Source organism: Elgaria multicarinata, chromosome 20 (genome assembly GCF_023053635.1).
Source record: "Elgaria multicarinata webbii isolate HBS135686 ecotype San Diego chromosome 20, rElgMul1.1.pri, whole genome shotgun sequence".
Taxonomy (NCBI): Eukaryota; Metazoa; Chordata; class Lepidosauria; order Squamata; family Anguidae; genus Elgaria; species Elgaria multicarinata.
In genome coordinates, this window is record NC_086190.1 from 4,383,702 (window position 1) to 4,398,637 (window position 14,936).

Consider the following 14,936-nt stretch of genomic DNA (forward strand, 5'->3'; position numbering starts at 1 on the left):
TGGAGGATGGGGAAAGCAAGTCTAGACAGTACCGGTCCAGATGCCTAAAGCATCTTTTAATGCTCCTATCTATGCCTTGGTTCTAGGATGAAAAGGGAACGGCAAAGGCCGAAGAGGCGAGCGTTTTGGAGGAAGCTAACACAGATCATGACGATAACCACAAAAGGTGAATCACATAAACATTATAAACGAAACGAATGTAATAAAAAACAGGTTATTTCCTGTCTGCTCCTTAAATCTTGCAAATGCACCTTTTTTGGTGTTGTTGTCTTGTTTCCAGGTGCAATTCAAAGTGCTGGTTATGACCTATAAAGGCCTATACGGCTCGGGTCCAGGTTATCTGAAAGACCACAGTCTCCTGAGCTGTGCCCTGAGATCTTCAGGGGAGGCCCTTCCGGAGGCAGGCAAAAACGTTCTTGTTCCCTCAGGCCTGTGGGGAATCGTCTGGACCTCTGTTTATGCATTGGATGTCTTTTTTTAAAAAAAGTTATTTGTATTTTCAATGTTTTAATATTGCAGCATGTTTAATTATATTTTTAGCGTTTGTATATTTCTATTTATAGGTTTTAATTGTATATGTTTTAATTTTGTAAAGCCGCCTTGAGTCCCAGTGCTGGGGGGGAAAGGCAGGATACAAATAATAAAAGGAAAGGAAAGGAACCTCTCGTGCAAGCACTTGAGTCATTGCTGACTCCTAGAGGGACGCCTGCTTTCGCTGACGTTTTCTTGGCAGACTTTGTAGCGGGGTGGTTTGCCATCGCCTTCCCCAGTCTCAGTTATTATTATTATTATTATTATTATTATTATTATTATTATTATTTATTTATTTATATAGCACCATCAATGTACATGGTGCTGTACAGATAACACAGTAAATAGCAAGACCCTGCCGCATAGGCTTACAATCTAATAAGTTGTAGTAAACAATAAAGAGGGAAGGAGAATGCAAACAGGCACAGGGAAGTGTAAACAGGCACCGGGTAGGGAGAAGCTAACAGTATAGAGTCAGAACAAACTCAATATTTGAAGGCTATAGGGAAAAGAAAAGTTTTTAGCTGAGTTTTAAAAGCAGTGATTGAGTTTGTAGTTCTCAAGTGTTCTGGAAGAGCGTTCCAGGCGTAAGGGGCAGCAGAAGAAAAAGGACGAAGCCGAGTAAGGGAAGTGGAGGTCCTAGGGCAGGCGAGAAGCATGGCATCAGAGGAGCGGAGAGCACGAGCGGGACGATAGTGTGAGATGAGAGAGGAGAGATAGGCAGGAGCTAGACCGTGAAGAGCTTTGAAGGTCAGCAGGAGAAGTTTATATTGGATTCTGGAGTGAACTGGAAGCCAATGAAGAGATTTCAGAAGTTACCTTTCCCCCAGCTAGCTGGGTACTCATTTTACCGACTTCGGGAGGATGGAAGGCTGAGTCAACCCGAGCCGTCTGCCTGAGAACCAGCTTCCGCTGGGATCGAACTCAGGCCGTGGGGAGAGTTTCGGCTGCAGTAACTGCCGCGTACCACTCTGCGCCACACGAGATAATAATAATAATAATTCTCCATGAGCCATGCTTCTGCAGACTTAATTTTGTGAGCTTGGTTACCACCATTTTGCTTCAGTCTTGGGTGTAGTTCCCACATCGGAGAAAGTGGTAAACTTTCTGATCATTTTATGCTGACGCTCGGTCCGCTTCACTGGTTGCCACCTCTATCTAAGGTGCTGATGGGCTTCCGGGGGGGATCTGGTTGGAAGAGAAGGGGGAGAGACCGTGATTGGCCATAATCATGGCTTAGAGGGTGATTCGAACTCAAGTCCTCTAACCACGTTCACCGCATGGGCTCCTGGTGTGGAGACCAACGATTTCGGGAACGGCCCGCCAACCTCTTGCGCTTTGACGCAGGTGCCGCCAAGCCGTCGCAGGCGTCGAGTGCCAGAAGGCGCAGCTCCTGCACAAGCTGCACAAGCTGGAGCAAGAGCACGAGGACTTGGTGGAGCGGAACGAAGAGCTGGAGTCGCTCCTGGGCGAGACGCAGAACCAGACCAAAGACGAGAGGGAGCAGTTTGAGGGCGAGGTGGACGGGCTGCAGAGGAAGGTAATCCAGATCCAGACATTTTTACACCCCTTCTTTTCTGCGGGTCGTGCGGCCGCCGGTTTGCTCTCCTGGGTCTTGGGGTTGGTGAGGCGTTGCCTTTGTCCAACTCACATGATTGCAAGCGGGCTGTGTTTTGCTCTGTGCGGGCTTGTTTCCTGCTGGGCTTGAATGTATGTGTGAGTGAGCTGGTTGGCGGGCACGGAGTGAGCTGTGGGAAATCGCAGAGGCTGGGGTGGGATTGTAGGACAAAAGTCCTACAATCCTATGCATGTTTAGACCGACAAAAGTCCTACAATCGTATGCATGTTTAGGCCAACAAAAATCCTACAATCCTATGCATGTTTAGACAGACAAAAGTCCTACAATCCTATGCATGTTTAGACCGACAAAAGTCCTACAATCCTATGCATGTTTAGACCGACAAAAATCCTACAATCCAATGCATGTTAGACAGACAAAAGTCTTACAATCCTATGCATGTTTAGACCGACAAAAGTCCTACAATCCTATGCATGTTTAGACCGACAAAAATCCTACAATCCAATGCATGTTAGACAGACAAAAGTCCTACAATCCTGCAAGGCTACTCTAACCTCTATACTATGTTTTCAAAACTGAATCAAATCTATTCCCAGTTGTGTGGTATCCCAACATTTTTTAGTTATTATGGCATGTAGATCAAGTCTTTCCTTCAGTTTGCATGGCTCTTCGTACCCCATTTTTATCTGCACAACAACCCTGTGAGGTAGGTTAGGCTGAAAGACTGGTCCAAGGCTTCATGGCTGAGGAGGGATTTGAACCTGGGTCTCTTCAGTCTAAGGCCAACATTCTAGCCATTGTATCACTGAAACCAAAGTACATCTCTCCCTCACCACAACAACACTCCTTGGAACAGGCCACTCCTGAACACATGGCCTTTTACAGAGCTCTCTGTAAGCCCTGAGAGAGGAACCCCGCTTGAGGGAGGGTCATTCCACAAGGCCACGGCAGTGGAAACCCTGATGGCTGACCATTGATAACTTTATCCTTCTGAATAGCGCAAAGCGCTCGCTGAAGGTCTTTGGGAACCTCACGTTGGCTGAAGTAACAGGTACTTCGGGCCTGAGTATCCGGACTCCCCGAGGCTTCAGCTGGCGTGAGGAAAGGCGTCCCCGACTTTCCAATGCAGCTGTTCAAGGAGCGAGAACTCTGTCCCGACTCAGAGGCAGTACCCTAATGCCCGACGCACAAAGGTTCTGCTCTGATAGGTAAAAAGGTTCGCTTTGGGGTACGACCCCTGGGACCCTGTGCCGAAACGAACCCTTGGGCAGGAAAGGAAGTGCTGTGGTTCAGGTATGGAATCCTGGAAGCCGAGCAGACGGGCTCCCAACGGTCAAGAGCGGTTGGAATCCTCTTGAACCGAGGGCACGGGACTCCGTAAGAGGAGCGCCAGGATCCTGTCATGGGTGGAGGGCCCAGAAGAGACGCGACTCGGCCCAGAGTAGCTAAGCGGAAAGTGAACAATGAGACGACGTGGCCTACAGGTCTTGCCTCCAGCCTGGTGGCCGCAGCTCGGTCTTTCCTCATAAAGGGCTACCATGAGAGACCGTGGCCTACAGGCATCTTTCTGGCCCACCGGGCCTTGGTTTTCCTGGTCAGGGTGTACAGAGAGAGGAAAGCGTCGGCCCAGTTCTCTCTAATTACTACCACAAAAAGTGTGCAAGTCCGTGGAAGAGTGACGAGAGCCACGCTATATTATTTGAACGTTTTCAGTGTTGTTTTCCGGGACCGTTTTCCCATTTTGATGTTTAGTATTCTGTCGTAAAGCAGAAGTATTATTATTGATCAGGGGTCCGGAAACAAAGTCCTGTGAAGAGAGACTGAAAGAACTGGGCATATGTTTAGCCTGGAGAAGAGGAGATTGAGGGGAGACATGATAGCACTCTTCAAATACTTAAAAGGTTGTCATACAGAGGAGGGCCAGGAACTCTTCTCGATCCTCCCAGAGTGCAGGACACGGAATAACGGGCTCAAGTTAAAGGAAGCCAGATTCCGGATGGACATCAGGAAAAACTTCCTGACTGTTAGAGCAGTACGACAATAGAATCAGTTACCTAGGGAGGTTGTGGGCTCTCCCACACTAGAGGCCTTCAAGAGGCAGCTGGACAACCCTCTGTCAGGGATGCTTTAGGGTGGATTCCTGCATTGAGCAGGGGGTTGGACTTGATGGCCTTGTAGGCCCCTTCCAACTCTGCTATTCTATGATTCTATGATTCTATTTATTGCATTTGTATACCGCCCCATAGCTCTCTGGGTGGTTCACATTAGATAAAAACATTTAAGAACAACCCAACACTTACAAATAACCCAAGTAGGGTTATATGATAGATTTTGTTGCAAGCGGCCTGCTTTAAAACAGCTTCTCCCAACCCAGTGGCTTCCAGATGTGACGCATCCTTGACAATAAATGTGCATTCTTGACGGTTTGGGTTTTGTTCTATAGAGTCCTGCGTTTTGATGCTGTTGCAGCCATTTAACGTTCTTATTTATTCAGACAATAACTACAACTTTACTAACTGAGTTTACTTTTAGAAATTTTAAATTCTAACAATAATTTTGTGAGCAAACTTAAGTTATACATAAAATAACTTTTGGCCCAGAAAGGCTGCTTTATGTTCCTCCCTGACCTGGTGCCTTCTGGATGTTTTGGACTACCGTGCCCAGCATTCTTGGCATTTGGCCATGCTGCCTGAGGGTGATGGGAGCTGTAGTCCAAATATCTGAAGGGTATCAAGTTGGGGAAGGCTATCTTAAAGCAACAAAGTGTCCCCAGATCTGTAAAGAGCCTTAAACTTTTGTAAACCGCTCAGAGAACTTCGGCTATGGGGCAGTATATAAATTTAATAAATAACAATTTTTTAAAAATACATATTGCTTATTCTTTTCATTTCCCCCCAAATTTTTAAATTTTTCCAACCCTCCAAACCCCCCCCTTCCAGAAATTTTACATCTCTAGGTGGAGTACAACTCAAATCATCCCTAGGCAACAGGGCGATGGGCAGTGCCAGCTGGGGACAATGGGTTTTGTAGCCCACCATATGTGGAGGTTGTCATGTTGGGGAGGTCTGTTTTTAAATAATAAAGTGCAGGAAAGGGAGACAAGCAGGAATAAGCTGGGTCAAGGGAGGGAGGGAGAACATCTGGGCCGCCACCGCAGGACAAACCCAGCTGAACCTGGAATTGGGCCTGTAAACATAGGAAGCGGCTTTCTCCGAGGGCCACTACAGATGACATGAGCAACAGCCGCCCTGGGCGAGGGGTTGGGACCACAGTGAGAGAGGAGGGATCATAGTGTTAGAAAAAGAAAGCTATGTTAGCCAAAGTGAAGCCATTTTAGAAAGGAAGTAGAATTGCCGGCATTTCACAGCAAGCGAGAAGTCACGTCCATCCATAGGTGTCAGCTTGTTCCCCCCTTTATCTAACAAAAGCTGTTACTCCTAGCTCCGGCCTGGAAGGTCATTGTTGATGTAGAACAAAGGAACAGTGTTGGTTGTTGTAAGACGAAAGGAATACAGAGCAAGACACCTGTTATGCTATACTTTATGTTCTGATTGGCTAACACTGTCACTGGGCAAAGCCCAGACACTAACTATATAAAGGTACTTAACTTGCGTTTTCTTTGTCTGACCACTCGCCTTTTAGAGCTCAGATCTTGATTTAAATCAATAAAGCGCTTTTTGAACCCTCTGTCATTATGAAAGTAGAGTCGTGCTTTGGGGCTAATTAGATCTCGCCCCTGGGCAAAAGAACCTTTGTCTAACAATAGAATCATAGCATCATAGAATAGTAGAGTTGGAAGGGGCCCATAAGGCCATTGAGTCCAACCCCCTGCTCAGTGCAGGAATCCACCCTAAGGCATCCCTGACAGATGGCTGTCCAGCTGCCTCTTGAATGCCTCTAGTGTGGGAGAGCCCACAACCTCCCTAGGGAACCGGTTCCATTGTCGCACTGCTCTAACAGTCAGGTAGTTTTTCCTGATGTCCAGCTGGAATCTGGCTTCCTTTAACTTGAGCCTGTTATTCCGTGTCCTGTACTCTGAGAGGATCGAGAAGAGATCCTGGCCCTCCTCTGTGGGACAGCCTTTCAAGTCCTTGAAGCGTGCTCTCATGTCTCCCCTCAATCTTCTCTTCTCCAGGCTAAACATGCCCAGTTCTTTCAGTCTCTCCTCATAGGGCTTCGTTTCCACTGAAGTTGGACTCGATGGCCTTATAGGCCCCTTCCAACTCTACTATTCTATGATTCTATGAGAGTCACCCTTCCTCTGACCTTATTGTCATCGTCGTCCCCATCTGCTATTCATCACTGACCAAGAAGCAACTTGCCCGAGTGGGCAGTTTCTGATAGGGTGAAGAGGAAGAGTTAGAACCCCATGCAATCAGCATGCTGCCTGGGAAAGATGGGAGTTGCAGTCATCTGTAAGGCAGCAGCTTGGGGAAGGCGGATTGAACGTGTTGTCTGTTTAGGCCTCGAGCCCAACCCGTGGCCTGCCTTGCCTGGTGCCATGGCCTCCAGTTGCCCGTGGAGGTAGAGGCCTCCTCCGGCTCTGCTCCCTGCCCTCCTTTTAAATGGAGCTGCCAGCCCCTGAAAACAGTAGCAGCTCAGACCATGCGCAGCGCACGCACGGCGGAGCTCAGCTGAGTTATAGCAGAGGCGACATTCGAACCCGTGCGCTCTAGGCTGACATCTCTGCCAGCTCTTGTGAGATCTCCGCTTCGATTTTAACATCAGAGTAGAAGAGACGTCGGGGACTGAAGGAGAGGCTTGCGGTGTGTGTATGTGTGTGTGTGTTACTGGATCCCTTCCAGAGACTCCATTTAACAAGGAACCCGATGCAACTCCTCGAAAACATTCCTTTCTTTTGTTCACTCCAGATCTCACGGTTGGAGGCAGAGTTAAGCCAAGCGCAGAAGGATAAATCGGGCATGGCTGACGGCGAAACGGCGAAAGCAGCGGCGGATTGCCAGGAGGCAAGGAGCAATGGGCAGTGGGGATTTGGGGGTGGGGGGGTTGGTCCCCCTAGATGGGAGGGGAGGGTGGGTGAGGATGAATGCGGAGGCCCGCCCTGGGATGCTCAGACCCCGTCGGCCTTCTCGTCAGGCCGACCGTAATATTGAACTGGTCCCAGGTGCTGAAAACTCACACGGAGAAAGTTGGCATGCTGGAAAGCAAACTACTGGAGGAGACGGAGTGGAGGAAACAACTAGCAGGTGACCTCGAAGTGACGCAGAAAGCGCTGAAAGAAGAAAAGAAGGTGCTGCATCCCCCCAATAATTAAAAATATATAACATATTTCATTTCATTCTCTTTCTGTACCGCCCCATCGCCAAAGCTTTCTGGATGGTTCACATCTCTGGTCTGTTAATATATATATATATATATATAATAACTTGCATATTACTGAAACGTCTTTTGAATAAGACCAGCGGATTGTTGACCGTGTGGTTCTCTGCATGTGTGCTCAGAATTAAACCTCATTGAGTTCAATGGAACTTATTCGTTCATTTGGGAATGATCAGGGGTCTGGAAACAAAGCCCTATGAGGAGAGACTGAAAGAACTGGGCATGTTTAGCCTGGAAAAGAGAAGATTGAGGGGAGACATGAGAGCACTCTTCAAATACTTGAAAGGTGGTCACACAGAGGAGGGCCAGGATCTCTTCTTGATCCTCCCAGAGTGCAGGACACGGAATAATGTGCTCAAGTGACAGGAAGCCATATTCCGGCTGGACATCAGGAAAAACTTCCTGACTGTTAGAGCAGTACGACAATGGAACCAGTTACCAAGGGAGGTTGTGGGCTCTCCCACCCTAGAGGCCTTCAAGAGGCAGCTGGACAACCACCTGTCAGGGATGCTTTAAAGTGGATTCCTGCATTGAGCAGGGGGTTGGACTTGATGGCCTTATGGGCCCGTTCCAACTCTACTATTCTATGATTCTATGATTTATTACATTTCTATACCGCCCAAGAGCCAAAGCTCTCTGGGCGGGTGACAGCATGATAAAATAATAATAATACAAAGCCTTTAGTTTCCAAACCGTTGAAACAGGTTAAAAACAAGTTAAAAGCAATTGACAATAAAACTACCAGGTGCTGATTAAAAATATATGCAAAAGCCTCCTCATACGCTACCGCCAACGCCTGGGTACAGAGTCTTCACTTGGCACTGAAAGGACGGCAATGTTGGTGCCAGATGGACCTCACTAGGGAGGAGGAAAGTGTGCAGAGCAGGTCAGCTAAAGACCTCTTATTGGATCAGTGTCTCACTTCCAACCCTGACTGTTTCTCCAGGAGTTGCACAATTCGAAATCGGAACTTCTGCGGCTTTACAGTGAGCTCCAGGTGCTTCGGGGGGCGGCGAAGGAGAGAGATTTTCTGCACGTGACGCACGAGAAACTGCAGCAGGAGAATTTGCTGCTGGAAACAAAGGTGGGTCTTGCGAGAAGCGTCAGCGGCCGGGACTTCAGGAGTGTGGCGTTGCCTCTTAAGTTGGACGGTGGGTTCCTCAAGCTCAGTTCTGTCCACTTGTAATTCCCCCCTTCCCGAGATCATTCATTTTACTGTGTGTCTATCCCTGTCTACACAGAAGCAAGTTTCATTGAGCTCAATGGGGTTTCATCCTAGGAAGTGGGTGTAGGGTGACACCCTTTGGGACTGTAGCTGAATTAAAAACACCAGAAGGTCCCTGCTGGATCAGACCAAGGGTCACACAGTGGCCAACGAGCTGCACATTGAAACCTGCAAAACCAGGGACCTGCAAGCAGAATATTTTATTTTTGTATTTATATCCCACCTTTTCCCCCCCCAAGGAACCCAAGGTGGCGTACATAATCCCTCTCCTTCTCCATTTTTATCCTCACAACAACACCCCTGTGAGGTGGGTTGGGCTGAGAGGCTGTGACTGGCCCAGAGTCACCCAGTGGGTTTCGATGGCTAAGTGGGGACTAGAACCCGGATCTTCCAAATCCCAGTCCAACACTTTAGCCACTACACCAAACTGGCTCTCATATGAGGGCAACAGAAACTGCCCAGCCTCATTCACTAATCTAAAAGCTATTCAAAGTCTCCCCGAGGGTTTACGATGAATCATCTGTGCCGCCCAGCTTTGAACTAGGAAGACCGCCCCCCCCCCCCCAAAAAACCCCACAACCCTTCCCATGCCATATCACAGCCTGCTTTTGCAATTCTCCATTTTAAGAGCTTCTTGCCACGTGATATGGGATGAGGAGCTGCTTGTTGAGATATCCAAGCTGAGTCCCACCGGCCTGGCCGCAGGAATCCTTTGGGTCCCAGCCGGCCTGCTTCATTCATGTTGACGTCGCCAGAAACCTCCGAGATTTACACTCCTGACCTTGCAGGTGTCAGAGCTCTCCCAAGAATGTGAGCAGTTGAACCGGCTCGTCACAGAAGAGAAAAAAGACGGGGAAAGGTTTCTGACAAGCCGACGGGCGTGCACTGAGCTCATGGCGAAAGAGCGGGTTTTGGAAGATCAGATCCACAGCCAGGAGGAAGAAAGGGAGCAACTGTGGTAAACCTGACACATCTCTTCTTGATCCTCCCAGAGTGCAGGACACGGAATAACAGGCTCAAGTTACAGGAAGCCAGATTCCAGCTGGACATCAGGAAAAACTTCCTGACTGTTAGAGCAGTACGACAATGGAACCAGTGACCTAGGGAGGTTGTGGGCTCTCCCACACTAGAGGCCTTAAAGAGGCAGCTGGACAAGCATCTGCCAGGGATGCTTTAGGGTGGATTCCTGCATTGAGCAGGGGGTTGGACTCGATGGCCTTGTAGACCCCTTCCAACTCTGCTATTCTATGATTCTATCTGTATTGGCATGTTCTCCCAGTTGTTTGTGAACAGGGAAGTGGAGGGAGAATTAAACACAAAGGAAGTGGTTCCAAATTGGAACAGATCCTCACGGGTGCGCCACGCTCAGCTTCAAAGGGCAAAGTCTTTGTCTGACTCACAAGTCCCTAGATCAACCGTCCCCAACCTGATGTGTTGGACTACAAATCCCAGCATGCTTCAGCCAACCTAGGGGTAATCGAGCAGGTCTGCCAGGATGGGTAGTCCAGGAACAGCTTTGGGACACTCAAGAGTAGGCCAGAGTGAGAAGCTTTTGAGGATCATAGAATCATAGAATAGCAGAGTTGGAAGGGGCCTACAAGGCCATTGAGTCCAACCCCCTGCTCAATGCAGGAATCCACCCTAAAGCATCCCTGACAGATGGTTGTCCAGCTGCCTCTTGAGTGGAACCCTGTTGTTCTTTTATGTCCCTCGCTATCTGGTAGCTGCAGTACTACTTCCCACCATCTGCAGGGGTGGCACTAAAGAGCAGTTGAGACCAGCCCCAAAGTCCCATGTTCTGGCCAGCCCATGCAGCAAGGAAGGAGCTTGGCTACTGTTGCACGAATCCCGCATTTGAGATTCTTGATAAGGACCGGAGGAATTGCAGGATGGTAGATGGGAGGAGAACTCTCCCCTTTTGGGTTCAGCAAACCATGCAGAGGCGTCGCCAGGCCTTCCAGTTCCAGCATAGCTCTGGGCGTATCCCATTTTTATCTTTTTTGCCCCAGTCCCAGGGCATTAAGAACATCAGAAGAGCCCTGCTGGATCAGACCGAGGGACCATCTAGTCCAGCACTCTGTTCCCACAGTGGAAAACCAGATATGGATGGAAATCCACAAGCAGGACAAGGTGCAACAGCACCCTCCCACCCATGTTCCCCAGCAACTGGTGTACACAGGCTGACTGCCACTAATACTGGAGGTAGCAGTCCGTACAGTTTCACCTAAGACAATTTGGGTTGAAAAGACAACTGCATTCATTGTATATGATTGCATTTATTATTGTAAATTTCAGGCAGTGTCATCTGTATGTATACTTTAGAACGATTCTTGTGAATTTATAATTACACTTTGATTTACGTTAGCACTGTTAGCCTTGTAATTGTCTATATTAGCCTTGTTATTTACTTTTTTGCGGTCCTTTTGTTCTGGTTGATATTTCTGTCGAGGGTACCCCTCCCCTTGTCTTCTTTGGAAACCCACAAACTAGGCATGAATCATAGAATAGCAGAGTTGGAAGGGGCCTATAAGGCCATCAAGTCCAATGAGCCGCAGCAGGTGATGACAATGGTGATAACAAGGAGATTCATTGAGGAAGCGGGGTGGGGGGGCATTGAAGGTGTCTTGCCCAAACACCCTCAGAAACCTGGAACTGACCTTAGGGTAATAGTTTCTCCATATATTTGCTCAATCCTACATTGAAGCCATTCTAACCCTTTCTTCCTTGCCTAGAATCATAGAATAGCAGAGTTGGAAGGGGCCTACAAGGCCATCAAGTCCAACCCCCTGCTCAATGCAGGAACCCACCCTAAAGCATCCCTGACAGAGGGTTGTCCAGCTGCCTCTTGAAGGCCTCTAGTGTGGGAGAGACCACAACCTCCCTAAGTAACTGATTCCATTGTCGTACTGCTCTAACAGTCAGGAAGTTAGAGCAGTACGACAATGGAATCAGTTACCTAGTCCGACAGCACCCTCCCACCCATGTTCCCCAGCAACTGGTGCACACAGGCTTACTGCCTCGAATACTGGAGATCGCACACAACCATCAGGGCTAGTAGCAATGGCTAGCCTTCGCCTCCTCCAGGAATTTATCCAACCCCCTTTTAAAGCCATCCAAATTGGTGGCCAGCACTACATCTTGTGGTAGTGAGTTCCATAGTTTAACTCTGCGCTGTGTGAAGAAGTCCTTCCTTTGATCTGTCCTGAATCTCCCACCCATCAGCTACATGGGATAATGACCCCATCAGGTTCTAGTATTATGAGAGAGGGAGAAAAATGTCTCCCGATGCACAATTATGTAAAGTAGGTCCGGTTTAATTGGTGTCATTATTCTAAACGCTGCCTTCCTCCGCCTGTCTCTTCCCCCCTCCCGGGTTTAACTCCTAGTGTTAAGTTGTTAGAGAGCAATAAGAAAACAGAGGAGCTCGAGAAGCAGGTCAGGAGCAGCCATGAAGAAAAACAGCTCTTGTGGGAAGAAAACGCTCAGTTACGGAAAGACATCCTTGCTCTCCGGCACCAGCTCAACACCGACAGCGCGGCGACCGTACGGCCAAAGCACGAGGGCGGCTTTGGGGAGAGTCAGGCCCGCAAGCTGCAGAGTCCCATGGGGAGCACAGACGGAGACACAAAGCAGGTGAAACGGCTTCCTGGAGGAGAGATCCCCCTGGGGGAAACTCCGACCTCGGCGGAATCGTGGGGAGGGGGAGGTCTCAATCGACAGGGGATTCTTGCGGAAGACCAAGGCACAAACTCAGGCAGCCTAGTGTCCTTAAAGCGATTTCATTGTATTAAAGCAGCCTCCGCCAACCTGGTGACCTCCAGATGCATTGGACTACAGTTCCCAGCATGCTGGCTGGGGGATGCTGGGTGTTGCAGTCCAACTCAGCTGGGGGAGGCTGCATTAGAGATTAACAAAATGCAATTTGTTTGGGTCCTTTGTACAGAAGGCTGTACCGGTTGTCCATCATCCCAGCGCCTTTGCTCTCAGTGGCCGGAACGCCGGTAGGAAGGCGGATGTTTATTGCGTCTTGAACGATTGGTTAGAATCATACATTTGTCTTACCGCTCCACAAGCAAAAGGCGGTGGTTTTTTTGTTTTTAATTCAAAATTTTAATTTGTTTTTGTGTGTGTTTGGAATATCCCAGAGTGGAGGAGGCAAACTCAAAGGAAGGAAGAAAATGTATTGGACATTTCGGAGAAGACGTCTCCTTCTTCAGAACCTAATCCCTTAGCTACAAGGGCTCAAGTTAAAGGAAGCCAGATTCCAGCTGGACATCAGGAAAAACGTCCTGACTGTTAGAGCAGTATGACAATGGGATCAGTTACCTAGGGAGGTTGTGGGCTCTCCCACACTAGAGGCCTTCAAGAGGCAGCTAGACAAGCATCTGTCAGGGATGCTTTAGGGTGGATTCCTGCATTGAGCAGGGGGTTGGACTCGATGGCCTTGTAGGCCCCTTCCAACTCTGCTATTCTATGATTCTATGAAGAACGACAATATTTTCTTCTTTTTAGATGCTTGTATATGCTGTTTTTTGAGCATTTTGCCTTTTCCTCCACAACCGTGCCATATCCCAGAGTGGGTCAAGCCCCCAGGAAAAGGCAATCGCCTTTTAGCTCAAAGCACTTTCTAAGGAGAGTCATTTTGCTTTTTTAGAATGGGGAACGAAACGACACGGTAGCCTAGGAACTGCCAGACCAATGGCGGCTGCCATGAAGAGGGCCTTTTCTGCTGTGGCCTCCCGTTTAGGGAATGAGGCAAAATATGCCCTGTGCTGGGAGTGACCCGGGTTGCATTGCTGACACTTCCCTCCTCCAGCCAGCAGGGAGCAGAGAAGTTGCGCCAGCACTGTCTTGCACCCTGTGGCTCTGGGCAGAGCCGTTTCACAGCCCGGACCTCTTCGCGTCCGCTTTGGGCTGCTCTCTTCACGCTTCCCGTTCCGTCTCCTGCACACAGGGCCCACCCAGAGAGAGTCTCCTGCAGCAGCAAGAGGAGCTGCAGCAGCTCCGTCAGGACGTGCAGCGGGTTCAGAATCTGTGCAGCTCCGCCGAGAAGGAGCTGAGGTACGAAAGGGAGAAGAACCTGGAGTTGAAGAAGCACAACATCCTTCTCCAGCAAGAAAACATCAAGGTGGGCGTTCCGCTCTTCGCGGCTGCAGGAAACGCAAGCCGCCGCCGTGGCGCAATTGGGGACGAGATCGCGACGTGACCTAGTGGGAAGATTTATAGCCCGCTAACTTCTCAGAGTGGCAAAGGCGTCATTTTCTTGCGTGCCACGCTGAGAGCTTAGGTCGAAGGTCGGCCAACGACAAATCTGCTCGGTTAAGTGAATGGACGGATGAAAAAGAATTCATAAAAGCAGAGCAGCGGGAGAGGCCAGGTTAAAAAAAACAGGACTTTAAAAAGCATAGTAGCTAAAAATGGCCCAGGGTTGGGGGGAATAAAGAGGTCTAAAATTCAGGATGCCACCACTGAAAAGGCCCTGTTGAAAGTCTCCACTTGGCTAGTTTCTGGAGGTGGGTAGCTCCAGAGGAAAACCTCCAAAAGGTTCATAATAGCTGGGCAGGCTCATTTGGAAGAAGACATTTCTTAAGGCACTCTGGTCCCAAGCTGCTTATTGCTTACAGCCGTGGTGGGCAGCGCCGTGCCCCCTGGACACCAGCGTAACGCTGGGTGCATTTCTTGGTGCCCGCCACGGTGAACTTTTAATTTTCATTTAAAAAAAAAATTAAATTAACTTACTGGCGGCTGGGAGCACTTTAAAGCAAGGTGTGTATGTGTGGCTGTAGGTGTGAGTGAGAGAGAACACACATCTATGGGTGGTGATCCAAAGTGGGAGAGAAAAAGAAATCAGTTGTCAGGCAGATGTAGGGAGAGAAATAGGCCTTCTGTGAAATTGGGTTCTTCAGTTGGTACTGAAAACTGGCTTCAAAGACGTCGTTTAGCGTGTTAGAGCTCAGACCCCGCCTCTGCCATGTCCTTAGGGCGGGTTACTTGCCCTTTCTGACTAGCCACGCCTCTCGTGGCAGCCATTTTGTGGTGGTGCCCGGGACAATTTCTCGAATTGCCAAATGTGTGCCCCCTGGGTGACAGTGTTGAGTGTCAAGGCCCGGCAGGCTCCATCTGAGGGGCCAGAGGCAAGTAGAAGGCACAAATCAGAAGGAGCCACGAAAGGGTCAAGAGGCCACTCCTCAAAGGCAGGCGGTGTAGTCCAATCGAGGCCGGAGAGGGAATTCCATCTTTCCAGTTGTTCCGCCGGGGGAG

At 49.1% G+C, this 14,936-nt stretch overlaps 1 protein-coding gene across 1 annotated transcript in view; it reads left to right on the forward strand.

Annotated features, from left to right (window-relative positions):
- The window catches only part of CCDC30 (coiled-coil domain containing 30), a 41,911-nt gene that overhangs the window by 10,431 nt on the left and 16,544 nt on the right, over window positions 1–14,936 (forward strand). The window contains exons 5-12 of the mRNA XM_063145308.1: window positions 87–166; window positions 1,879–2,071; window positions 6,982–7,077; window positions 7,236–7,361; window positions 8,397–8,534; window positions 9,464–9,633; window positions 12,062–12,308; window positions 13,630–13,803. Coding sequence (XP_063001378.1) covers window positions 87–166; window positions 1,879–2,071; window positions 6,982–7,077; window positions 7,236–7,361; window positions 8,397–8,534; window positions 9,464–9,633; window positions 12,062–12,308; window positions 13,630–13,803 — 1,224 coding nt within the window. The remainder of the gene's footprint in view (window positions 1–86; window positions 167–1,878; window positions 2,072–6,981; window positions 7,078–7,235; window positions 7,362–8,396; window positions 8,535–9,463; window positions 9,634–12,061; window positions 12,309–13,629; window positions 13,804–14,936) is intronic.